The sequence below is a fragment of the Pezoporus wallicus genome, unplaced genomic scaffold (assembly GCF_028554395.1).
Source record: "Pezoporus wallicus isolate ANWC-B61680 ecotype Strahan unplaced genomic scaffold, APGP_CSIRO_Pwel_v1 contig_3952, whole genome shotgun sequence".
In the NCBI taxonomy this organism is placed as follows: Eukaryota; Metazoa; Chordata; class Aves; order Psittaciformes; family Psittacidae; genus Pezoporus; species Pezoporus wallicus.
In genome coordinates this window covers 3,383,735-3,410,275 of record NW_026635034.1, presented here as the reverse complement: position 1 = coordinate 3,410,275, position 26,541 = coordinate 3,383,735, and the positions used below count along the sequence as shown (strand labels likewise).

General features: G+C 44.0%; 1 protein-coding gene across 2 annotated transcripts in view; it reads right to left on the bottom strand.

Annotated features, from left to right (window-relative positions):
- Positions 1–24,687, bottom strand: part of AGBL1 (AGBL carboxypeptidase 1) — a 284,698-nt gene extending 260,011 nt beyond the window's left edge. Inside the window, exons 1-5 of one of the 2 annotated variants that reach the window (XM_057422024.1) lie at positions 24,551–24,687; positions 4,948–5,011; positions 3,542–3,688; positions 2,781–2,912; positions 158–251 (exon numbers count right to left, since the gene is read on the bottom strand). In XM_057422024.1, coding sequence (XP_057278007.1) covers positions 158–251; positions 2,781–2,912; positions 3,542–3,688; positions 4,948–5,011; positions 24,551–24,601 — 488 coding nt within the window. In that variant the 5' untranslated portion in view covers positions 24,602–24,687. The remainder of the gene's footprint in view (positions 1–157; positions 252–2,780; positions 2,913–3,541; positions 3,689–4,947; positions 5,012–24,550) is intronic. The other variant, XM_057421936.1, reaches the window with a different exon arrangement.
- Between the last annotated feature and the right edge of the window lie 1,854 nt (positions 24,688–26,541).

Sequence of the window (26,541 nt, the reverse complement as noted above, 5' to 3'; positions counted from 1 at the left end):
TCCTTCAGGGAACTATTTCTGCTTCTTAAAAACCCTGCAGATTTAAAGTGAGTGGAAATTGTGCATCCACTTCTGATTTCTTTGTCTCTTCAGGTGGAACCAAAGTTTTATTTCTTGCTGTCCTGGAAAGATGAGTCCCCTTGGGGCTTCTGCCTACCTGACTGTCCTGATGTGTCTCTTGCTGTAGGGGGTGATGACTTTGAAAAGCAGCTCCATGGCTCCGTTGATGCCAAGTGTAGTTCCTGTGGTTACTAAGACAATAAAAGAGAAAAGCAGTTAGGTCTGAAGCAGGCAGCCTGCCACACTGCGTTTAGAGGTGATGCAAGGTAGGCAGTAGCTGCCCCTGGGGCTATAAGCAGATTTCTCTGGGCTCCCAACTGGACTTCACAGATCATTTTACAAAGAAACTGAAGCCCAAAGCTGTCTGTGGACTCCATCTGAGCCAAGATCAGGCACAAAACTGGTCCCGCAGTTCTTCCCTGAGCTCCTCAAAGCCCCTTTTCCTGTAAATATTGTATGTCCAGAGGTACAAATCACAGTTAAATAGGGTCACCTCCCAGCAAAGTGACAGGGCTCAAATTCATCCCACATTTCCCACAGGCCACTCCACAAAGACAATTTATTTCACAGAGGCATGGAGGGCAGAGTTTTCTTTCTGTGCTATTATTCTGCAGTATGGAAGTGGTTTTGCAGGGCAGGGGTGTTCCTGAATGCAGCTTAATTTCAGCTAGGCCAATTTTACCTTTAATCCCTCACTTGTTAACACACTAGGAACTTTTATAGATAGATTCTGCAATCGATTCAAAAAAATGCCTGATGCATCAGCAAGGTGTTTAGTCAGACCTCCCTACTACAAGACAGGGTCTCCGTGTAAAGAAGGAACAGACAGAGCCCTGAAATACTAAATGCAATCAAACAGGGTGGAGGGATCAGTAATCAACAGCAGCCAGAGGGAGACCTGGCTCCCTGCCCATTGCTAGGTTTTGCTTGTTTTGTAACTATCTCCCAGTGGTCATCAAAGAACTGACAGAGGGCCCATCATCTCCTGCGGTCCTACCATGTCCCTGCCAAGCTGTGCTGTGATGGGAAGCTTTGCAAGGTGTGCCAGCTACTTTCACACTAGCTGGTAATTCATTAGAGACAGGGTGGTGGACAAGCCTGCTTGAACTCGTTCTGCCCCATAGCAGTACATGGGCTGCCACACACAACTGGTGGCAGAGACTGTGAGGGGAACAACCCAGAGCAAAGAACCAATGCATGAGATTGAGATGATGGCTCATCTTTTCTGCTTTCATACCTTAGCACTCTCAAAGCTTTACATGCTTCTGGGTCCTCTTCAGTTCCACTCCATAAAAATAATTTCTAAGGTTGGGAACATGTAACGTCCTGGTGATGCTCTCATCCAGAGTGACTGGCCCCCATTTCAATCACAGCTAGGCAAGTAGCGATTGTACTGTGTCTGTCCACCCACTTTTCACCTGCGTGCAATGCTCAACCTGAAGCTACTTCCTCAGTAATAGTTCAGTACCACATCCACATAGATATTTATCTAACATCCCCTCCAGCTTCCAAGCTGGGCCACAGATCCCATGAAGTCAAAGTTACTCATGGAAGGCGGAAGCACATCTGGAGAGTGCTGGAGATACCTAGGGAGTAATAGATGCTCCAGTAAAGGAGCAGAGGTGGGGTTCTGGGGTCTCACATCAACAGAGAGGAGACCAGGCTGCAGTTTGCATCCTAAAACCTCTGCAAAACCTGATTGGGATGGAGGTGCACTGGAGGAGGGAGCAGGAGAGTATGTAGATCATCATTTTGGGTGGGAGGCAGCACAGAGTCACTACACAACTGTGAAACCCAAATAAAGGCACATTTCATATTCTGTCCCTGCCTGCATTTTCAGTCACACTCAGACATTCAAATACAGCTTATCACAGTGAGGGGTTGAATGTTAAGGCTTGGCTGCTTGCCTGAGAAAGCCCATTGCATGAAGCTAGCTCCTGTACAGATAGAAGGGACCTGCAAGGCTAGGAGCCAGGAGTGCTAAATCTTAGGATGTGTGCAGCAGACTGGAGACAGAATGGTCATGAGGAATTATCTGCTGGGTGAGGGATGTGGGGAAGGAGAGGAAGGGGTTAGAGGGAGCAAAGGGAAATTTGTGCTGACAAATTCAGTGCTCTATATCAGGGAAAGCCTGTATGAATCTGTAACATGCCTGTGAGAGAATACTGGAAATCCCATTGTTTGAATCATTTAATATGAAGGCATTGACAAGCAAGAAAAGCTGGGAGAATGGGGGGGGGGGGGGAATGCTAAACAGAATACCAGGATCTAATATGTACTTCCTGAGAGACCCTGAATAAGCAACTGATTTCTCTCCCTCTCTCCTTCCGTATTTTCAATTCTTGTGGAGCTGCTCTGAGGATCAATACATTCAACCATAGTGAGACGTTTGGCTATTACGATAATGGGAACCGCATAGAGATGTGAGGTACCCAAGTCTCAGAGCAAAGGAGTCGACTGTCTGTATTCTAGAATAGGACATCATTGCCATGAATATTTTTCACAACAGCACTTTTATTTTCCACAGATGAAATACACTTTAAAGGCTGAAAACCCCTCTTTGGGGAGCACCTCTTTCTATGGCTGTTCTGGATTTGTGCCTGATGCTGTATATCAACGGTGCACGGAGGCACTAACCTTAATCAGGAGTGATGTTCCTTTGCACTGAAATGACAGAAATATCTCTGGTGGATGTCACACAGGAAAATCCAGCTACTCACCATTAGAAGCACAAACCCGCAGGACCCAGAGGCAGTGGGTGAGGTGCAGGTGGTGGCACAGGTTTCTTCTTGCCAAGCTCAGTATTGTATCAGTTGCTTCTGCCTTCTGCACTTTCAGCCCAAACTTCCTATCTGTGAAAACCAAATAAGAATCAAACTATAATAAAGCCCGGGTCTCTGCAGCAGTGCCAATAAACCTGTTTGCACCCAGTCTTATAATAAAAACATTCAAATGTATCAATGAGTTATGTCAGCATTATTCTCACTGAAAACAGGAAAACATGGGATTTACAGTCACCATATCAAATCACATCATCATAGAATGGTCTAGGCTGGACCTAGACCTCATGGAGGTGATCATGATATGGGGGTAGACATTTCTGACTTTGACAACAATTCTGGTGTAGATGGACCATCACCGACAACATTTGTTAACTGACCTTCCACATCTGGAGCCTCATACCTGTTGTACAGAGGCACATGGGAAGGTAAGGAAGGCAATGAGGATGTTTACCTGCTGCTCTGAGCCTTAGGCTTGCCTCCATTCTCTCCTTAAGCTACAGCCTTCTGCCTGTCAGGTAAGACACATCTCTATGCATGTGCACTCCCTCCCTGCCTCGTTGCAGGATCTCAAGTGGCACACCCCAAAGATAAAACGCCACCTGTCTGTCAAGCACATCCCAGTGCTTATTGTCACTGGGGCTGCATTACTGCTGTTGTCTTTTTGCCCCCCACCCATGCAGTCCCCCATCACTCAGCACCTCGTTGTCCAACCCTGGCCAGCAGCCGCAGCAGGGGCAGGAGGATGCTGTGGTCCAGCGGTTCGGTCCGGGCAGTGGTGGTGAGAGCCTGCAGCAGTGCCTCGCTGCCCCCCTTGCTGATCACATACTGAATCCTCCGGCCGGTGCCTATGGAAGAGAGGAGAAACCCTGCTTAGAGCATCCCTTACTTGAACCACAGTGATCACAAACCCTCATCCCACATGAAGCACACAAAGCCCCCATGGTGTTTCATTGCTATAAACCCAAGGACATTTGTGGGATTGACCGTGTATCTCAGGTGCTTCTGGCCTGGGATGGGGCTACTGGCTGCATGGGAAAACTGTGTCTGCTGCCTCTTGCTCTGGCAGTTGCTATCTTTACAAACCCATGTCCTGCTGAAGTTTTTCATTGTGCACTGAAATGCAGCAGAGGGGAATAAGCAGGGATACCAACAGGTTTCAAAGGAGCAGGAGGCTCAGTGATCTTTTCTTAGATACTGGAAATCAAACAAGCAAAGGACTAAAACTGCGACAGTCTTCTGACAAATGAAAAGGCATCATTGGGAAACTTTGGAGACAGCTTTTAAACAGATCTGGGTCTCCAAAGAAACCACATGCTAATCCTGTGAGCCCTATGTGTCCACACTGATCCATGGGCAACTTCAGGTTGGAGGAAGCCGTGTGTTCAGCTCCTGGAGGGGAGACAGTACCTTCTGTCTTCCATGGGGGCAATCCTTCCAGCTAGCTGAGGAACAGCACTGCAGGGATTCTAAAGTGAGGCCCAACTGGATGGGCCATGTCTGTGCCAGAGGCTCCAGCACTCGCAAGGGAGCCCCTGCAGCCTAACAGCTTGGTTGGGTTGAGAGCTGTTTAACAAAAGATATTTCTGAGGTGGAGGAGGAAGGAAAATAAGTTTGGTTATTTTTTCAGTTCTTTTGCCAATTCACTTATTCTTTCACATGTCCGGGTGCATGCAGCAACATGCCATCCCTGCATCCCCAGGCGGAGGTGCGTTGTTGAGAGATGCTGAACTTTGTTAGTGTCCCTGTGTTATGGGAAGCCAGGCTTCGCTCCCTGTCTCACAGCTCTTGCTCCAGCAGCACTGGTGAACGTTTCCAGCCATTGACTGCCAGGGTTTATAAATACTTTGGAACTCATGGGCATCTTTTAAACTAAAAGAGAAAAAAAAAAGAGGCTTTCTCTGGGTCTTTCTTTTCTCTTTAACTTACTGAAAAAGCTCAGTTTTCCAAACACAGCAGTAAGGACTGCTGACCTCTAGATACAATTCCTGTTTTGTTCACATTGCAAGCCTCAAGCCAAGTTTATGCAGGAAAGACTTTCCTGATCTGAGGACCCCCCTTTCTGCCCCTAGCCTGCAGGCATCACCCCACAGTTTTGCTTCCTTACCCAGAGACAGCAAGTCAGTGAGGACACTGAGGATATTGAGGATGACATCCTTGTCACCGGAGCTCTGAAATGGAAACACACCAAATTCAGGGATCAGTTCAGAACGGTGAATTTCATGCAACACAGGGATGTGGTGCATCATGCAGTGCAGAGGCACTGAGATCCTTGCTTGGATACTGAGTACTTTTTGTGCCATCTGGCCACTGAGTATGTGCAACCATATTGATAACACATTTTAAAAGCCTCTGACAGACATACTGATCATACTACACAATATTTAATGCACAGTAGCATTTCCAGAGGATTTGCATCCAAATTCTAAATTACATCTCTCTGATTTTCGTTTGGTCTGGCTGCCTCAAAGTTGAGGAAATTCTGTATCACTTTGATGTTAAATGTGGGGTGGATTTCCATGACAGCATCCCTTATAACTGGCAGTTGAAGAAGAATATCTTTAAATCATATTAATCTCACTTTATCTCCCACTAAATGATCACAATAAGATAATATCTTACACATCTATAGCTCCTATATTTATGACTGTTGAAGAGCTTCAGAAACTCAACCTACTTTGCATTCTGGATATATGGGATCATTTTACCATCCAAACTGATTCAATCATTCTCTGAGATACTTAACACTATGCAACCAAATATTTAAGACAAGGAATTGAGAAGTAACACCTAGCAAAAAGAAACTGTAGAGAGAATATAGGGAAAATTAATTCAATGACTATTAATGTATATGGACTTTTTTTGCAGTGGATCTCTGCTAAAGTCACAGCACGAACCCTATATCTCTACAAACCAGAATTCCCATCATACTGGTTTTGGTCAGTTATCAGTGTTAACAAACTTTAACTGCTCAATACACATTTCATGCTGGCATAAATGAGCAATGGGGACGAAAGTATCAGCAAGGGAGTGAGATCAAAGAACAAGAAGTGATCAGTGGAAGGGGAAAGAAGAAAGGAGTCAGGTGGGGATGAGAGATTGGAGTAAACAGGAAGAGATTCTCTTCTGAAATGGGGACTCAGGGGAGGAAGGTCTGTGAGCACCTCTGCTTTGTAAAGACTTACCTCACGTTTGTTATTAGATAAAATCCACAGGGAAAGGAAAGTCTCGTTCCCATCTCAGAGCTTGCCCATGCCCAGAGTGAGAACCTGCTATTTCTATTCGTTACTACGTTAACCCAACAAGCAGAGATCTCTGCACTGAACATGAAAGTTCAGCCCTTTTATGAACCATGTTGAAATCAAAAGGTTTGGTATGATAGGATTGCTGCTTCTGTCAGAGCCAAGACAAACAGAATGTGTGGCTTTAATGAAATCCGGTAACTCTTGGTTCACCAAGTTATTGCTACCCTCACCTTAGAGCAGGAGTGTAAATTCATGTTAGTGGCTCAAGGGACCACACAGAGAGGAAAGGCTGCAGCAGGGTCAGAGCAGTTCTGAATACCATTACTTCCAGGTAACATACATAGTTTTAGTCATATTTTAATCTTGATAATTCATGTCTTTATTAATTAGTTCCCAGTCCTGAGCTGTCTCAAGTCTCCCAAGGCAAACACAGAGCAATCAGAGCTCTCTTTCCGAGAGTTTCTTGGCATTTTTTAGCATAGGGACTTAACAGTCAGGGGCAGGCTGTCAGGAGCGATGAGTATCCACCAAATTTACTGACTCCAGGAACAGTTACTGTTCTCAGCACCTTTTTAAATATCAGGGTTGCCTAAATCAGACTGTGTTCTGGTTTTATCTTGCTGCCTCTCAGTATCCCTTTCCTCTGTAGGTGGATGGATTACACATTAAGGTTTCAGTAATGAAGTCTTCATTGATTTATGCTCCTATTACACTGGGTTGTTTATTTTAACTGATTGGATTGTGGGTTTCCTAAGCCATTAACACAAATAGTGATGACATAAGATATCCTCTGACTTTCCATGCGCTTTATCCAGGGACTTAAACGAACAAAGAACTTGAGGGGACATGAAAGATCAGCCTTTAAAATGTGCAAATTAGAGCTGAGTGAGATTGCCAAATATTTTACCTGGGTATTTACTCTTCATATTTTAACCCTACCACTCTGATCGTGTTGGTTATCCCATCATTCCCCTTCCTCCAGAGCACTAGAGAGGGAATTGGGTGACTTGTGTTTTCTCTGAAACAGTGAATAAACCCCTAGTCCCATTACAAATTCAAATACATTTCCCACTTTGGTGGCACCACTGAATAATAGAGAACCCCGCAGAAGAGCACAGCTCCAATTTATAACAGCAAGGAAACACAGGATAAACAGCCCTGTTGTCCCACAAGATGGCAGCTTGCCTGGTGAAAAGGAACAGCTCAGATTTTGACTAATTAGCTCGAGCTTTTCAAAGTCATCAAAGATGTTTGGACACTGGAATCCATTAGAGTCAATTGTTTAAATTAATACTGATACCAAACTGTTTGTGGATGAATTGCCAACAAATTCATTCATAGAAAATATTCACTAAATCTTTTTGAAGAGCAAGTACAAATGAGAAAATCACAACTTGTGCCTGATCTAAAGAAAGATGAATAGAGTAAATTCTTTAATGCAAATTACTTACCCAGCTCTGGCTAAAACAACCACACAAGTTATTTTTATTGAAAGATATGTTTGATTGTTCACGAACAAACCACAAGCAAAGAAAAGAGTAAAATTCCTCTTACTAAATATTACCCATTCCTGCCAGCACTTTTAAATGTTAGATACAACATCTATACGTGCACAGATTAATGAAGATGCATTCGTGGTATGTGGGTGGAATAAGAGCAGAGAAAAGTTCCCAGAGGCTCAAGTTAGATTACAAAATCACCAACCTCCTGCAGGATTTCATTAAATGGATTTAAAGTTAGAGCCAAATTGTTACCTCTTAACAGCCTGTAGCTGCCTTTCATGCTGCCTTTCCAGTTTATAGATGGACAAAGGCAAAAGCAGCAAAAATCATCACTTAAAATACTAGGCATGACTGTGGTTTTGGCTAGAACCTCTCATCTTAGCCTTGCTTCAGCAAAGCCTGCTGCCTTTCTCACCCAACTGAGAGTACCACAGGGCTGAGTTCAGATTGCATTTAATCAGCTCCCAGCTGATAGTTACTTTCCGAGCTTTTTTTCTGGGAATTAATCCCTAAAACACCAGGGCTTTGGTTAGCTTGGCTGAAGCTCCTCATAGATAAACAGCAGGAGGATGGAGAAAGCCAAGAATGAAAAAATACCCCAGTGTATAGTCATTGATATGTTACAGGCAGCAAGTGATTAGTTAGTGACATTGGCTTTGGAGGACAACAGCTTGATCCCAAGAGCCTTCTGAATGGCAGCTCAGGTTTTTGCAGACCCATGATTAAACAGGGAAGGAGTTCCCGTCTCCTTGCCCTGCTCCTGGAAACACAGCAAGACGAGATGTTATTTACTCAAGACATTATAAAATTGCAACTAAGCCACAGGAACAGGTAATTTTGTTTTGTCAGGGAAGTCTCCTGGGATTAGAAGACCCAATAGGTAGGATTTTTCCTATCCTACCTGAAGGACAGCAGCTACCAGTTAGCACTGGCTTAAAACAAAGACTTCCTATAAACTCAGTCTTTTGTGTAGCTCTTGAGTTTTCATGTCTTCTGGCCAAAGGAAAGTATTTCTCCAAATGAGACAGGCAAACTACTGAGAGCATTTACTGTGATTCTATGCGTTAGTGCTGAAAGAAAGGAGGATGCCCAGAAAGAGATAAACCAACATTGTTTGAAAAAGAAAATAAAATACTGCAGTGTGATATTTACTAATAAATATTTTATCTGGGGAAAGAACTACAATGTACTGGAATTGCTATTCCATTACAAAAGTAATAAATGCAAAATTAAAGAAGTCACTCCTGCAAGACAATGCATAACATGATTTCTACCAATATTCCTATTAAATTAATTCTTGATTATAATCTCACAAAGCTGTGTGACTGTTTAGGGAAAAAAAACCAAACAAACACAGAAGGGCATGTTTTCAAAAGCAAGTGCAAGGTCCTACACCTGGGTCGGAGCAATCCCAGGCACAGCTACAGGTTGGGCAGAGAAGAGATTCAGAGCAGCCCTGAGGAGAAGGACTTGGGGGTGTTGGTGGATGAGAAAATGAACATGAGCTGGCAGTGTGCGCTTGCAGCCCAGAAAGCCAACTGCATCCTGGGCTGCATCAAAAGGAGCGTGACCAGCAGGTCCAAGGAGGCGATCCTGCCCCTCTACTCTGCTCTTGTGAGACCTCACTTGGAGCATTGTGTGCAGTTCTGGTGTCCTCAACATAAAAAGGACATGGAACTGTTGGAACAAGTCCAGAGGAGGGCCAAGAGGATGATCAGGGGACTGGAGCACCTCCCGTATGAAGACAGGTGGAGAAAGTTGGGGCTGTTCAGCCTGGAGAAGAGAAGGCTGCGTGGAGACCTCATAGCAGCCTTCCAGTATCTGAAGAGGCCTATAGGGATGCTGGGGAGGGACTCTTCATTAGGGACTGTAGTGACAGGACAAGGGGTAACGGGTTAAAACTTAAACAGGGGAAGTTTAGATTGGATAAAAGGAGGAAATTCTTTCCTGTTAGGGTGGTGAGGCACTGGAATGGGTTGCCCAGGGAGGTTGTGAATGCTCCATCCCTGGCAGTGTTCAAGGCCAGGTTGGACAGAGCCTTGGGTGATATGGTTTAGTGTGAGGTGTCCCTGCCCATGGGAGGGGGGCTGGAACTAGATGATCTTAAAGTCCTTTCCAACCCTAACTATTCTATGATTCTAAGTTATTGCTGCACTGACCTAACAAGCTTCCAGACCTGTTTTTTTTTTCAGGGAAGAGGATGTCCAGTTCCAGGGTTGGTTTGTTTGTTTTTAAATAGCCTGTTTCTAAATAGCTACATAGGATTTGATGTGTCCAAAATACATCCTTTCTTCTCTTAGCCTTAATAAATTTGCTCACACAAATAGAAGCAGTCAGAAAACTGTCAGTGTAATGAGACTTGCATCTGCAAGTAAAATTTCTCACTCTCTGCACTCAAAGCCTATTGAAGAGAAATCCAGGTGCAGAATTAATACCAGCTAAAATCAAGACTTAGGTTATGGGCCAAACAGAATTAGTCCTCACTCTGTCATGAGACCTCTAGAAACTATTGGACTGCTAATAACTGTATTAATGCTTAAATCAGAGACTCCCTTCCTGATGTTCTGCTGCCAGTGAGGCAGAGGTGCATACCAGACCCAGATGCTGGGCACAGCCGCTCACCGCTGGCGTTATGGATTTGCCAGCTGGTTATCTTCATCCCACAGCTGACTATCCAGCCTTACAATAACTGTGAAGCCAGGTTTAGTGCCTTGTGTTCTGTGCCTTGTCAGGGTAAATTGCTTTTTCTAATTCAAGTGGAGCTAAAAATTCACACTTAAACAAGAGAGCAAAATACCCTGGAGAGTTTCTTGTCTGTGCGCTCCTATCCTGAGCCTCGATATTCAGCCAGCTAACCGTGATTTCTTCTGGTTGGGAGGTTATTATCTATGGTGCTGGATACACAGAGGTTTAGAAAAAAGGTAAAATCACTACTGCTGGGGGGAAAAATGGGGTTTGAGGGTCTATGAAATATCACTAAGCAACCTCAGAATAAGGGAGTATTTAAAATAAAGTGATTGCAGCTGAGTTTTGTTATCGCTGAAACACTCTGGTGCAATACTTCCATCATCCAGTTTTAGAAGTATCCTAAGAAGTTACAGTCCTGTTGTCCCTGTCCCCAAAAACACCCATCCAAATGTCCTCAGCACCATCACAGACATTTCTATCCTCTGCGGCAAACAGTAAGTACATTTCTTTTGCCTAACCTAGATTTCCTCTCTTGAGGAGTCAGATAGGCCTGAACAAGACAAGAAACTCAAAGGAGACATGGTAAGGAAAGCATCTATTTAAAGACTCAGAGTGGAGGACCTTGTTGCTTGGCGTCCTAAGTGACATCTTTAATCCTGCAAGAAAGGCGTTCACAGCTGTGGGGGATCACGTAGCCCTTAAACTGTACACAGGGCAGCCAAGGGGCCTCCCAGAACAAGGCACGTAGTCCAACGCGTTCTTAATCCTGTTCCCAAGCCTTAGAGACAAGTCCCTCTTGCTGGTTCCCGCATACCCATGTGAGGCATGGCCGGCACCCTATTTACCCAAGCACCAGCCATTTTCATTCTTGCTGATGCTGAACTCCAAGCCAAGCTCTGTGCGTCAACCCAAAGCAGCAGTTGTGGATTTTATACTAGAGAATATAGCAAACACACATAAAAAAATACACGCTCCCTGCTGCAGTCAGGTGGGATAGTTTTTTTCATGGCCTGCAATGACCTGCAGGTGTGTTTTTTCTCATCCTTGTTTGCACTTGGGTGTGATAACCTGTAACACATCTGATCACTGCAGGGAGTAAAGATTACATGCCCTTCACAATGGATGGCAGCTCATTCAGGTGATGGGGCAGAAGTAGCACCCCGAAGCCAGGTTCTAACGTGCTGTTGTACAGGGGTTTGCTTCTCGTCTTTGAGGTTCAGGGCTTCTTCTTGAAGGTTATATTCTACACTCTGTGGGACTGAACTACTTCAAGGCAGAGATGGGCAAATTCCAAACTTATATCTGGATGTCTTCAAAACACTGAAGGTGTTGAGATGTAACAGCTTGGCCTGAGCTGATCTCTAGCCAAAATAACTCGGTGAGTAACATGGTGAAAATCATCTGTGCCAAGGAATCCTACTATATTTAATACAATAAATTGCTCTAACATAACACCTTTCATCACAGGATCACAGATTTCTTCACAAATATTAATTAACACCTGTCCCACTGCATCCCTCATCAAGAGGATCAGATTAATTGTCCCTTACTTTCTGCTGGGAAATACCACCCTGTGGTGGGAAATTCACATAGTCAATACCTAAGAGGACCAGCGGCAGAGCCCAAACAGCTATTGCAATAAAATGAAGCAGAAACAGTGCACAGAAGTATTACAGCTCTCAATCACACACTTACTTCCATTTCTTTGTGGGGGAAATTCCTTCCCTGAGATCACTCTTCTCCTCCCAACTTACCAGGAGGAAGTGCAGCAGAAAAGACCTGTGCCCTGCAGGGAATACTAATACCAGACTGGGAGAAGAAAGGGAGACCAGCAGCCTAACCCTGCTTACAAAGCAATTCATCCTTGTGTCCAGTGGCAAGGGAGATGCTACATTTAATTCATCCATACAAGAATTAAGGATCACTAGACCATGACCTGCCCCTTTTCCAAAGGATATTTTACCTTCTGGGTCACAAGAGTCCAAGGTGTTTCGCCTCACTTCAGAGCAGTGTTGTTCGTCACGTATGGGCCACACCATTAGTGTGTCTCACTAATGAAATGTATTCACATCAAGACATCTGCAAGAACTATGCCCTAATAGACTGTAATGTCCTGGATACTGTTGGCAAAGTAATTTCTTTCTTTCTCTTTCTTTCTTTCCGACTTTCCTGTCTTTCTTTTTCCTTCTTTCCTTTCATTCTTTCTTTTTCTTTCTTTCTGCCACAGTTTTATGTTCTCAAAGAAAAGATTGTCCTTGTGCAGAAGTTCCTTCTGAGATGAAGTTCGTTTGTGTCACTTGCTCCTCTCGCTAATGCATCTCTAATAGAGCAATTACTTTATTATGCAGAACCGGTGGTAAAACACATTATTATATAACATTAAAATGCTTCTGTCAGCTTGGAAGTGCTAAAAGAATGAGGAAACTTTGAGATAAATCAAACCACGTGATATTCTGCAAAAGGCTTTTAAACTTTCTTTTGAATATTTCTAATGTTCTTTCTGTAATTTCTACCACAGATAAATTCTCTCAGGTTTCATCTCTTATTTCACAATAAATTACCTATGACACCTAAAGGTTTTGACTAGATTTAATGTTATATCGTTCACTTTTTTCCCCATCTTTTTAATCTATTTTTATTTTAATGCCAAAATTATCCTAGCATATGTCTTTCACACTCTCTTAATAAGTTTCTCTAAGGCATTAACCACTCTTGCACAATGATCTCTATATGCATGTTAGCACCTACTGTTTATTGCCGTTTCTTATTGCTATATTTTCTATTACTTTAGCTGTTACTGAGCTATTTAGAATTATTAATGTTTTGTTCAAATGCCACTCTGTTACAGCTACTTAACACAACTGCCACCCAGACTTAATAGGGAGGGATCTGTTTTTTCCATTCAGCTGTAGTTTTCTTTTCCACTACTAAGGACAAAAGAGCAGCATGAAACATGCTACTGCCTTTCTCTGTGAGATTTTACGGGTGTCAGTCCAGAGAACGCCCTGTCTTTCAAAGAAGCAGCACATTTTAGAACTGACCAAGTTCTTTTCAAGCAATGGCATTTCTCAAAAGACAAGTGAGTCTGGAAGATCCTTGATTTCCAAACTCACTGGTTTTTTCCAGTGTACTCTTTATTTCCAGATGTACAGTTTAATAAAACCAGAGAATTTGAATACTGTAGTAAATGTGAGTATGAGCGTGTGGAAATAAATAGCCATAAGGAAGATGCAGCTGTCCTTGCCTTCTCTAGAGTGTTTCTGCTTGAGCTAGGCATGATAAAGTCACAAGTCTGCATATCTAATCTCAGTCTGCCCTGACACTTGCCTGGGATGCTGCTGTGTTCAGTCTGGTCTTCTCTCTGTATTCCAGTGCTAACACTCATTTGCTCTGCATTAGTCTGACATTGACTTGTACAAGCTGAAAAACAGGATCACAACATTCTGGTTAGAAATACACCAGTCCTTTCTCTTACCAAGACTATTGCCCTTACATGTCAATCCACCTCACAAAAGTGCTTTCTGGAACAGCAATGAAAATGCCTTTAATCAATCAATGGTTAATAATGACGATTGAGGTATGAGTAGTGGAGACAAACAGCTAATGCCTACTGTTAGTAGCATCTTATTTTCTTAAAAGATAGAACTTCAAAGTGAAAATGATGACCCTAATTTTCTTATCCAGTCTAAGTGAAAAATCAAACAACAAATGAAACTCGGCATCCATAATGAATAACAAGCCCTGCTTCGAAATTCTAATGACTTGAAGTATTATTACCAGTAACGTAAAGCAGAATATCTGGTTAGCTGCATTGCTGAGACCTATCTGTCTAGATCTAAACAGCAGTCTCCTAAAAGCCCTCAATTCTCTGAAGAAAGCTGCCAGTGTTTTAAAGGTATGACGGGGGGTGTCATTTTCAATCCAGAAGGTAACAAAGCTTTTTCTTTAGTCTCCACCCAGTGCAAGACATCCCGTAGCAGTAAGCCAATGCCTTAATGTTAAAGGAAGATATGTTTGGGGCTTTATTCAGTCCTTGTTACTGCTCAGAAGCACTTGCAAGCTAAGTGCTGGTCAGTCAAGCTAAAAGGCAGTGAATGAGCCCACTGCTGTGTTCGTGCTCCAGGAAAACGTGACAGGAGTTAAGTTTAAAATACAAGTTCAGTCCTCTCAGAGGCTCCTGAGCATCCAGGCTAATGAAGATCAGGGATATCGTGAAGTGAGAGATGAGTGAGATTCCTTACTCCAACCACTGTCTTTCTCTGGTTCTTCTGCAGTGGAGCTGCAGTGTCTGAGAGGCAACATTGACCCAGCACATCCTGACCCAGGAGGCAAGAAGCACAGTGTCCCCTGAAATGCCCTCCTCTACACCAAATTCCATGAGTTGTCTCTCCTGAGACACACAGGAACAGGCTGAGCATGTGATGGCATAGGACTCTTGTGAAAAGAGGGAACCTTTGGCAGGAGCCATGTGTTTGCCTGCTGCTGGGATAGCAATGGGAGGGACCTCCATAGACCCACACTTGCCTCACTTAGATGCGAGCAAATGCAGTCATCGTGTCATGGTGGGCTGACCTCTGACAGAAAGGTGAGTTCTTCAGTGAGTACCCAGTAGGAGATTTGATCTATGCACCCATTGCCAGCATGGAGAGACCACCAAAAAGCAGGTTTTGTGTCCTATTTATTTTAAGCATGTTCTCAAAGAGACCTGCCGGTGTAGCAGTGATCTACAGGCTTTGTTAGGACACAGCAGGGAACCCAGCTAGGAAGATTTCCAGCTGTTTGATGAGCCATCCACTCAGACAACCACCTTTTAGACAAATCCCTCCAGAGCCTGCAGACAGGAAGATACTGCCACTGCTGCAGGAGCTTTGGAAACAAACCGCTCATACACATGATTTTCATCCCAGAGGGCAAGTTGTTTTAATGCATCTCTGCTTCCAGCTGTCCCTTGAAATCTCTGTGCATTATGGGGAGATCAAATGACCTTAGCCCTATTGGAAGTGAGATTGGCAAAAATGACAGAACCAGGCACACATTCTGGATCTCATTTTTCATCTCTAGTTCTCTCCCCACTTGCAGAACTTTAGCACAGGGCAAGAGGCCACTCAAAAGCAACAAGTTTTCCCAAGAGGAGGCCAGATAAATCAGGGCGCAAATGCTGCTTTCCCTTAGAGTCTCCAGAAACTGCCTCCATGTGGATGGCACTGGTTTATTCCTGGAAAAATGGGGGGTCGAGAGAGGTAGTTCAGTTTGTTCCTCTGACTTCATCAGATCAGCATTTTAATCATAGGGAAAGGTCAGGTGTACCATTCTCTCTCCTCCCCTCTTTGCAGTGCAGACAGGTGGGCATTCACCATGCCAAGCAAACTGCTTATGGAAGGATCTCTTTCTCTCCCTGTCATGCTGCTTGCTTGCCAGGTTAATCCTGAATAAAAAAGAGGACCAACTTTTATCTTCACTGTAAATCTGCTATTTTGGCCTTTCAGCAAGATCCCGTAGGAAAACTGAGGATAGCAGAGGATGACAGGCATTGCCCTGATTTCACCCAGGCTGCATCAGTGTCGTCTGCTCATGGACTAAGTTGTACCACCCTTTCATATGGGAAACAAGGTAAACTAAGACTCCTTTTGCCTTAACTTGACAGATGAGATTTATCCCCATTTACGGGCCAAATGGATAAATCTGGAGGCACAGACATTAAATAAATTTTAAGGAGTTTGTAACAGTCCTGAAATAAAGCCCAGGACTCCTGCTTTAGCCATAAATACACCATCATTCTCCCATTTGACAGGAAGGGAATAGGTAGCAGAGAGTGCAGCAGAGCAGATGGGCCCAGGGGAGAAGAGTTTGTCTCTGTTTACTACAGGGATCAAATTCCCATTGGGCCCAGTGGGAAGCCTTTGTCTATAAATTACACCAAAAATTAATGTGCATAAAAGACTCCACAGAAGTTAATTGCAGTAAAACACGATGCTGTGGTGCTTCCATGGCTCTAGTGTCAGAAAAATACACTTTTCAGTTTCAAAGCATCACTTGTTGAAAGAGGGAAAAAAGCCCAGATTTCTTTGGTAGAGTAGTTATTTCTCCCACAGGACTTCCATGCCAGAATTACTCAATTTTCTAATGCGAATCATCATGAAAGTTTTGCCATTCTCAGTAATTCCACCTCAACCTACAGCACCTTTTATAAATAGGGCTGTGTTCTTCCAGAACAGACCACGAGGAGAAAAAAAACCCAGCCTTGTTCTCTAAACCCCTTAAGGAAAGGAGGTTTAGCTTTGCTCATGGAATTTCTTGTCAAGCAAATGTTAACCTATCAATCAATAGCTGGTTTAAAACATTGATTCTCTTTTTTGTAGCTTAGTAGTGCCTGTGGCCAGAAGTATCTCTCTTATGTTATCTTTGTCCTCTCTAGAAGACATCCTATGAAATCAGTGACAAATCTTGATTTCTGAAACCTTGATTTCTTTATAATATGGTAAGCTCTACTCAGTAGAAGGCTATAACAGTGCAACAGATCAAAAGGAATTACTAAGTATGGAAATGAATATGGTGTGTCTCCATTGACCTGTGGAGGAGAATGACTGGATTTCCCTTATTTTAAGGGGCATTCTTCATCACATTGACTTTTCTTTTCCAAGCTGTACTAAGATAAATTGTTTTCCCTTTATGAAAACACAGAAGATTATCCAGTTCTTGGAGATTTGAATCTTCACCCAAAGAATGCACACAGACTGTGTCTAGGTCAACTTCTCACAAAGATGAAACTATTAGAAAAAAATAAGAATTATATGTATTTTTTTAAATTATAACAGAAAATGTCTACAAATATTTGAGGGTGGTTTGGATTGATGTTCTTGCCTCAAAGTCATCTTTAATTAAGCTGCCTTTTCTGAATTAAACCATCTCTTCTGAAACAGCAGCGCAGTAGTGCTTTCTGGTGCACTCATAGCTTCCAGGATTGCAGGCACTGGTGACCCACCATCAGTTTGTCAACTGAGCTGGACAATTTAGTTCTATGAGAACATACCATATGGTTCCCAACTAATGCTTGTTCCTCACCTCCTGCAGCAAATTTGGTTTTGCCAATGGGGAGAAGGGAAGCTGTCCGGTGAGATTACTTTGCACTGTTCCTGGTTTCCTTGGGAGAAGGTTGTAGCTCCCTTGCAAGGCACATCTCACCCATTCCCAGGCACATTCTGGCCTCACAATTCCCTGAGGTCTGAAATCAGCCTGCTTTGCCCAAGAACAACAGCTCCTCATGCTTTCCTGAGGAGATGAGCATGCAGAATGGCCCCAGCTAATGCATCAGCACCTTTATCCTATGGCCCATTGGGCCCTGTAGGCAAACAGGTGCACATAGACTATCTGTGAGACAAGTGCTTATTAAAAGAACAGGGAAAGGCAAGAGGGAATTATTTGCTATCCTGATGTGGTGAGAAGAACATAGTCACGAGGCTGGAGTCTGGCAGAGCCCAACGACATATGTGGGCACGTGGTCTAGGGATTTAGCGTATTCAAAGACTGAGGTTCTCAGGTGTGCATACATCAACCCTAACATACACGGAGAAGGCCATGTCTCCCTAGGAGCATAGCTTGTTCCATGAGCTACTAGCAAACACTGCCCTGCTTCTGCGCTTCCCACTGACTCCTCCTGCAGAAGGAGGGGCTTTTACCTGCACTTCCAGAGGTATAAATCCACTCTAAATTTCATTGCAAGAATAGTGATGATACATGTCATGTTATCTAGCCTGGCACAAACAGGAATGTTCACACAGAGGAAGCATTCCTACGATAGCAACAACTCCAGGGGCAATTTTCAACACTGCAATCCCAGACCAAGGGACAAAAAAAATCCCTCCTCATGTCTTAAATTCCCGGTACATATATGAAATGCTTTTCTTCCTTTTAACACACATCAGTAAACTCTCTGCTGGTGTCAGTAGACACTGCTAAAGTTAACCATTATCAGCCCATACATTTTTCAATACAACTTTTTTTCTGTGATTTTTGCTAAATGTAACAAAATAAACTTTAGTTCAAAGATGTTCATGATCATATTTTCTACCACAGACATTTTTCCCCATTGTGTATAAAGCCAAAAGGACTGGACCGATGTATCGGACAGGAAAATGTGTTGAAAAGATCTCAGAGCCACCGCAACAAAATGCAGCATAATACACTGAAAATATGATTATGTTATACGAAGAAATACAAGGAAGGTCTATTCAAGCAAACACCTCTCTGTATGAGAACATCTCTTCATATAATTCACAGAGGGAGATTATTGAAGCAGGAAAAAAGGAGAGGGTGGAAATTTTCCATTGACATCAAAATAGTGATGTAATATATAAATAAATCTATAGGCATACAAAAACCCCTATGGAAGCTAGATAACCACTAATAATTATTCTTGACTTATAGCTAGATAAGCAGATGCATTTGAATATATTTTTATACCGTATGTGAAAGACAAGCATTTAAAAAAATGCATATATCTCCTTACATTATGTATTTTAATGTGCGTTTGTGTCTATAATGCAGCAGTTACACAAAAATACACAGCATAAAGCTGTTTGACATGGTATAATGTGCCATTATATTACATTCAAATAGCCCAAGTGAAGCAGCCTGGCCATGAGCACAAACTCAGGCCCTCGGCAGCCAAGAAGCAGCAGTGTTAAAGCATTCATGATGTTTCATTTGCCCCCCTGGAGTAACTGCGTTTTTTAATTTCATGATAACTTGTTTTATTTCACAAAACCTCTGCTCCAGGATGAGCAATGCCTGCTGCTAGGAAAACCACCCCTTATAGCTTTGTGTCCTCATCATTTAGCATGTGGTTCTGTGCATTATTTATCGCACGGAATCCAGCCCTGCACTGAAAACTAATTATTCATTTACTCCTCGAGGTTTTTAATGTGTTGTCACCAGAACTTCAGATAATTCTTTTCCCACTGTTCATTGCCTGATTTCTCTAACACTGATGTGAGGCATGGAGGGATTATTATCCATTTTACACATTAATAACGCAGATGCAGAGGGTTATAATCCATTTCTCCCGACCTCCAGTCAACTGATTTGGCAACATGGCCATCCTGTCACATTTGCATTTCTGCAAGAAGGGAGAAAGAGGTCTCCAGGAACATTCATGACAATCTCATTTGTCCTCAAAGCACAAGCCATCCAAGGCAAGGCAGCAGAAGGCAGACTGAAGCCCACTCCTGTTCTGCTGAGATACAGATTGCAACACTCTATTGCTCGGCCCAGCCATACTTGCTGCCACTCCAAACAGTCTCCTGGCACATTTTGCACCCCGAGGTCCTGAATTCTCATTAATTCAGTTGCAGCAAATTCTGCATAACCCAATGGGAGGCATTTTCAGAGGAGCTGGCATTGTGTTCAGAGAAACAGCTGCAGCCAGCCTGGGGACACAAAGTGAAATCCTGGTCCCAGCTCAACTGATGGAAGGGTTTCAGCAGCATCCAAGACGTGCTTCAGCTTCCTCTGAGGGCTTTTAGTGTTCTGCACTGATTCACGAGAGTGCCAAACCTCACTATTTCTTCTGTGGCTGGGCAGGAATTTGGGGTTAATGCATGCATGCTAGCCTACTTTCTTCTTTCTTGCTTAGCAGTGCCCCGTGGTGGTGAGCCAAGGATTGTAAGGAAAGGTTCTGGGTTACCTTTAGGTTTTCCTTGGACAGGGAAGAGATGACAGCTGAGGTGGGAAAAACAAGCTGGGGTGGGTGCCTGCATTACCTCTATAGGATTGTTTGCACAGAATTACTCCTTTTCTTCCACAGTTAAAGCAGAAAACAGGCTCATGCAGCATAAGTGGCTTTGGCAGCAGAGACATGAAAGAGCTGCTGGAGCTCCCAGTGTTTCCCCATGAAGGGTTTTCCCCTTGAACTCTATATCCAAGTGTCTCACTGCCCTGACTGCACTACTCCTGCAGCTCCAAAGCTAGAATAATATTTGTGAGCAATAGGAGGACACTAAGTCTGCTGCTGTTCACCTCGGGTACAACAATCTCAGTAAAACTCAGTTAATGAACCACATAAAAACGGCCATCTGGTTTTGTGTTGATTTTTGTTCCCTCTAAGGCTATTACACTAAGTTCTGCCTGCCGAGCTGCCTCCCAAAACCACAGTTCCAAACTTCCAGCCCTTCCGTTCCCAACCTAAACCAGTGGGCACGCTGCTTGCTGAGCGACTCCTGGGATTTTTTGCACCTATTTTGCTCAATGCCAGGAATCTCAGCAGCTCTGCTGACAGAATGAGTACAAGGATGCAGAGGAGACAAAAACATTTTGCACAATATGTTTATATTCATTGTCACTGAAGCAGCATAGATATCTTCCCACTTGTCTTTAGGATAACAATAGAACTACCTTGTCAGCCAGCCAGCAAAACAGCTCAAAAGAGGCAGAGCAAAGGAACAGAGAGGTTCAAGTTAGCAAACAGTGGAACTCGTATCTGTTCCCTGCTGGGTACTACAGCCATTCAGAGAGAAATCCCTTTACACAAACAACATCCTCCACTGATACATAAGATTTTCACCTCTTTCCTTTCAAACCATAGTGTTTGGGAACCTGTGCACACTATGTGTCCAGCATAGTAGGACACAGTTTGAGCCAAAGATCTGCCAACAGCCCCAGGGGTTGCCAGCTTTGCAGAATATGTGAACGGAGACTGTGACTTCAGGAAGCATGTGAAAAACATGCTGAGAGCCAACAGGAAATCTGGGAGTCCTCAAGCGACACGATAGATGCTGCCATGGAATAAGGAGATGTTCTCAGTGATAACAAAGGCAGTCTCTTGCCTGGGCCTCGCAAGCAAGGAGGAAAGCAGGGAGAAAGCAGGGAAAGAATCAAAATGCTTCTTATTTAGCTAGCTGCTTAGAGGGTGAAATGAGATGAGGGCCAGGACAAGCAGGAGAAGGAACTAGGATGCTGTACAGTCTAAAGGGGTTCACTAGTCTGGGACACAGTGAAAGATGGTGGCTTCAGTTTTCTGTTGTTCCTCTTAGCAACTAGCAGCTGCTTTTAACTAACACCCAGATACCTCCTCCTGGCATTACAATAAACAAGAGACCTAATCCCAAGTCTCTCTGGGATTTTGCATTAGGAGGCTGCCTGTAAAATGGAACGTCAGCCTTTTATCCCTGATCAAAAACCATACATGGGGAGGTTGTTTGTATCTGCTACACTGTGGCCAAGAAGCAGGGTGAGTGCTAGTGACCAACCCAGCCTTGGTCTAGATACTGCAGGGTCCTCGTATGAAAGACAGCAGAGCTGGATGCGAGGTGAGGAGGTCAATGGCACGCAGTAAGAGATGGGAACAGAACCGGGTAACACTATCCAAGCCAGAGGGATGAGCAGTGATAATGTAGGAGCACATTGAAGTGGGAGAGTCAAGAAGAGAGAGCAAAGAAGGTGACAGGGTTAAAAGCAAAATGACAAACTACAGCAAACTCCTCTAAAGGCTCATCTCTGCCACACCGACACAAACCCTGTGAGACAACGAGAGGCTTTTCTTACATCTGAAATTCACATTTTAAAGCTGCACCGTGTAAGCAATGAAGCACTTTTTACCCAGAGATCTGAAATGTCACGTCTTGCCTGCAGTGACACTTTGGTGACAAAATGCAGCTGCACTTTGAAAGCAGTTTTTTTTGCCTTTCACCTTGTCACTTTTCTGAACATCTGTAACACGCTGCACCTTTGAGCTGTCTTTGGAGGATCACGCTCCTTTATCGCACTGGGAACAGTGTTGAAGAACTCAGAAACTAAATGTGTTTCTTTCCTTGACTAGAGCACGAGTTCAGTTATGAAGTCCACGGTGTTCCAGTTTTGTTCTGCTTGACACCACCCTTAGCAAAGTCAGTCCACGAGATTAGAAGTAAAAGAGTCTATGCCAGGAGGAGATGGGAGAGCCGTTCCCTTGGCTGAAGGTGATAGACACTATCTCAGGTGGGGACATTCATCCAGCTAAGGGTAATAATCTGTGTCAGTGCTTGAAAGGGAGGAAGACATTTCACCCTGTGTGAGTGACTGAAGGAGAAAGGATGTTTTTATTCTTAGGTTCATAAAGACTGGCTTCACAGCTAAATGTTCCTTCATTGTTCACCTGAAAGCTTTCTGCATACAAAGCAGTATTATATGTTAACAGAAATGGAAAATGCACAGTAATATCCTGCAGAATAGCTTGCTGTATGCGGCTGACATGTTCTTCATGCCCAATAAAAGATTATGAACCAGCACTGACAGGCCAGCAGGACACAAAAACAAAACAGCCATGTTTTGGACAGCTGTTGCAGAAAATAACGAAGTGTGGAGAGATGGTATCAGCAAAAGCAAACATCAACACAAGTATTATTTCCCAGGCCAGTGCTTTACAACTGTGCCAAGTAAAGGTGATTTTATCACCTGATTTTTGTAGCAGAGATAGGTGATGGTGCTACAGAGTTGTTGTGGTAATGTTTTGGCTGGAGGTAGGAGAAGGATGTGAATCAGATCGTACGGGTGTTGTTATTGTCATCAACCACCTACATTCTGTCCTCTAGCACTCAGACCTCTGCATTCAATTGAAAATACAGCAAGCAAGCCTTTTGCTCTAAGTGAATACAGAACTTTTGGAAACAAGGGTATCGTACCAAGGTTAGATCTGTAATACTAGGGTTGAGTACTGTTCTACCTTGTGCTTTACCAATGCCATCACCTATTTCACCTGCAGCATTCCTATCTATTTCATTTGTCAATGAATCATGTATGTGATTTCAAAACTACAGCTTCCAGTTTAATCCTGGGCCTTGTCCAGTTCTGTTCCAGATTATTCGGAGAGAAGCAGGACAGTTAATGTTAGAGCATAAGAAAAAAAGAGGAGATGTACGCTCAGCATTCAATCGACCAAAGTAATGGGGAGAGAACTGTAACTTCAATACAGCAAAAATGTGATCTAGCACAAAATATGTATTAAATAAGCTGTAAGAACACAGGACAAACAAGTTACACTGCCTGAAAATAAAAGGACAGTAGGACAGTTCTCTTCAGTGTGCCCATTTACCTGCAGAGCTCACTGCTATAGGGTGCCATAGAGGGCAAAGCAGAGTTTCACAATAGTATAAGAAATTGAAGTTGTTGACAGTTACATAAGCTTGAATCCAAATGCCAAGACTGATCAGCCCCACAACTATAGTTGTGAAGCCAATTGCATATCATGGGGGTTTATAACCTCCTCTACGCACTTGCGGCTGGTCAGTGACCTTCCAAGTCTGAAAGATATGGATCTTTGGGCTGATCCGGGTGGGTAAGTCTGGTTTACACGCCCTATCCCTCATTTTCTGCTTCTGCAATGTGTGAGGTTTCACCAGCACACGTTGCAGTAAGTGGATGCTGCTGTCATGCTCTGAACAGAGCAGACAACCATCATTTCACCATAACTATCTAAAAACTGTTTTCTATGCAAGCAGCTTGTTTTGACAAAGCAATTCTTGCTCACCCCTCATGACAAAATGATGGCTTATGAAAGCATGGGTTCCTTACCAAAACACACATGCCATTTATTAAGGTAGTTCATGCCTCAACTTAGACATACTGCAAAACCAAGAGGAGCGCATCCATGCTGGGGAAAAGCAGAACCACAGGGATCACCTACAGGCAGAGGAAGAGATACCTCTCCTTCATCCTGCAGCTGAGATTGCTCAACAGGTATGATCCTGGGCTGGGACACTTTCCTCTGCTCCTCAGGAGCATTCACTGAGCACACCCAGTGCCTCATTGATCTCAACTTGTAGAGTTTTTGTCGCTTCCCCATGAGTGCTTAAGGGTCCTGGTGAAGTCAATTTGACAGGGAAGAACTTGCTGCTTCCAGGCAGATCTGTTTACTCGCCCCCCTCAGCCCTTACAGTAGTGGCATGCACTGGTCTTGCCTCCTCACAGACTGACAGCGCTGTCAGGTCCCATTCATTGCAAAGCAGCCTATTCCTCACACCTCCCTTGCTCCCCCTCTGCACGCAGCGAGATGTGGGGAGCCGAGCCTCTGCCCTCATCGGTGATTGATGCATAGCAGTAATTGCCAGCATTCACCTCTGAATAGTGAAACTTCATCTCAGAAAGGCTTTTTGGGGTGGGAGGTGCAGGTCAGGACTCCTGATGCGTTTAGAGACAAGCCAGCGTGGATCTTGTACGAACAACCTCAGCCCAACAAGTCGCTGCTGGTGAATTAAAGAGGAAAACAAGCCCAAGCGCCTCTCTCATTAGTTCAAGCTGTTCTTACCTGGAGGGTGGAGAGAAGGACTTGCAAGCCACTGGCTTCTTGTTCTGCCATGCTGCTCCCCACTCACACTCCCTCTTTCTAGCAGCAGACACAATGCAGCGAGAAAGCAAAGCTGCCAACTTGCCTTGCTGCTGCCCCTGCGCCGTTTAAGAAACGAAGAAGCTAAACACAGATCCCCAGACACAGGCACACTGCTACCACCAATAATCACAGCAATGCAACTCTAGACCTCAGCAGGAGAGATAAATGTACCCCCTCCCTCCGAGCTCTCCCACTGTGACGAGAAGATTAATCCCTATATAAAGAATCCCAGGGATTAAGTAAAGTGCTCAGGAAAGGTCTGGGTGCTTGGTGTGCGGCAGGGGGAGTGTGGGGAGGGTGGCAATAGCAACAAGAAAGCAGAAGAGCTACAAACCTCAAAGAAAGCCAGGGAGAAGGGAGGGAGCAGGCTGGCTGCCTGACAGGCATTCCCAGCTGACCTGCTGATCCGTTCCAGACCCCGCGTGGACTCGTCTCCCTTTGACTCCGCTCCAGTGAAATCGGAGACCCAGAGAAGGCAGAGCAGAGGGAGATGCCCTCGGTCTTAACGAGCGCTGACAACGAACGGAAGATACACCCGGCATGAGGGACAGGTGGAGCGGCTTCACCCGGCCGCGAGGACGGCTTTCGGCTTCCAGCCCCAGTGGCTCTCCTGAGCGGCAGCCGCTGCGTCCATAGGCAGTGCAGGGATAACCCCCACAGGGGCATCCCATGGCTGCGCAGCGAAGGCCAGGGAGGAAAGCCACCTCCACAAGTCTGGGGGAGAGTTTGCTCCGAAGGCCACTGCAGTGATTCACATCTGCCTATCTCTGAATACAAGTATAGTGTAACAGAGCCCGGTCCACAAGACACGTGTAGTACAGTTGTAGTTGTAGCTCAAATTCCTAGGAGGGCACAGAGTCCACTTTTAGCTTCAGCTTATTGGTATCAAAGGACTCGGTAAACAAGGAGGAGCAGGTATAGAAGTTGAGTAGAGGGTTAGATGAGAGTTTTCCAGCAAAATATTTTCAATATGAAAACGTGACTTAATCCAACACAAACATTTTTTTTTTAAGGATGCAGCTATTTCACTTCAGTTTTCCTAACCCCAGAATGGCATTTTTGGTCCAAGAGGCATCACTCCAGGGTGGTTTAAAGGCTGACAGTGGAGAAAATTACTTGATATGCAGAAAACAAAGGTTAGATCTTGTCTTTCCAATTTGGGGACATTAAATAAAGTTTTTTACCTCTCCAATAAGTACTTTATTCTGATGTGGGTCTTTTCAATGTCTCTAAAAAGCAGGAGCTTTTTCCCTTTGAATGGGTAACTAAGGATTTTTGAAGCAGGAACATGAACCTTGGTCTCTGGGCACGAGACAGATGCTTACAGAGCTCAGTAGCGCGCAGAGGCATACTGAAGAGGCAATGTGCACACACTTTTCTTTGCTGATGTCAATGAAGCAATCACAGAGCAGAGAAAAAACCCTAATCTCCTAAGAAGCAGTTAAATGAACAATAGAACACTCCAGTCTTGGCCAAGGACTTGTTTCAGGTGATGATCATTATACCCTGCAGAACCTTCACTGATCAAGTGCTTTAGGCAAACGGTAAGACAAATCCTCCCCAGCTCAGCCCAGCAATGTGTGAACAAGTGGCACAGCATGACATCCCTTGGTTTCTGTGTGTGCCAGCAGGGTCCCAGGATGTCAGTACCAAGTTATAAAATAAGCCAGATTAAAATATCTTTGCCACAATTATGGAGACACTTCAGTCCCTTTAGAGACAATGCCATGAGGACCATTGATTGACAGACAAGATGTTCTACAGATGAGTAGGTGGAATAAGAAAAGAAGGTGTGTGGACTCCTTTCCTTTGGATATTTGGATTTAGAGATTTTAGTTTTCTTAAAAAAATGTTGATTTCAATTAAAAAATAATAATAATCTGCCGCACTCCATGAAATACCATATTTTA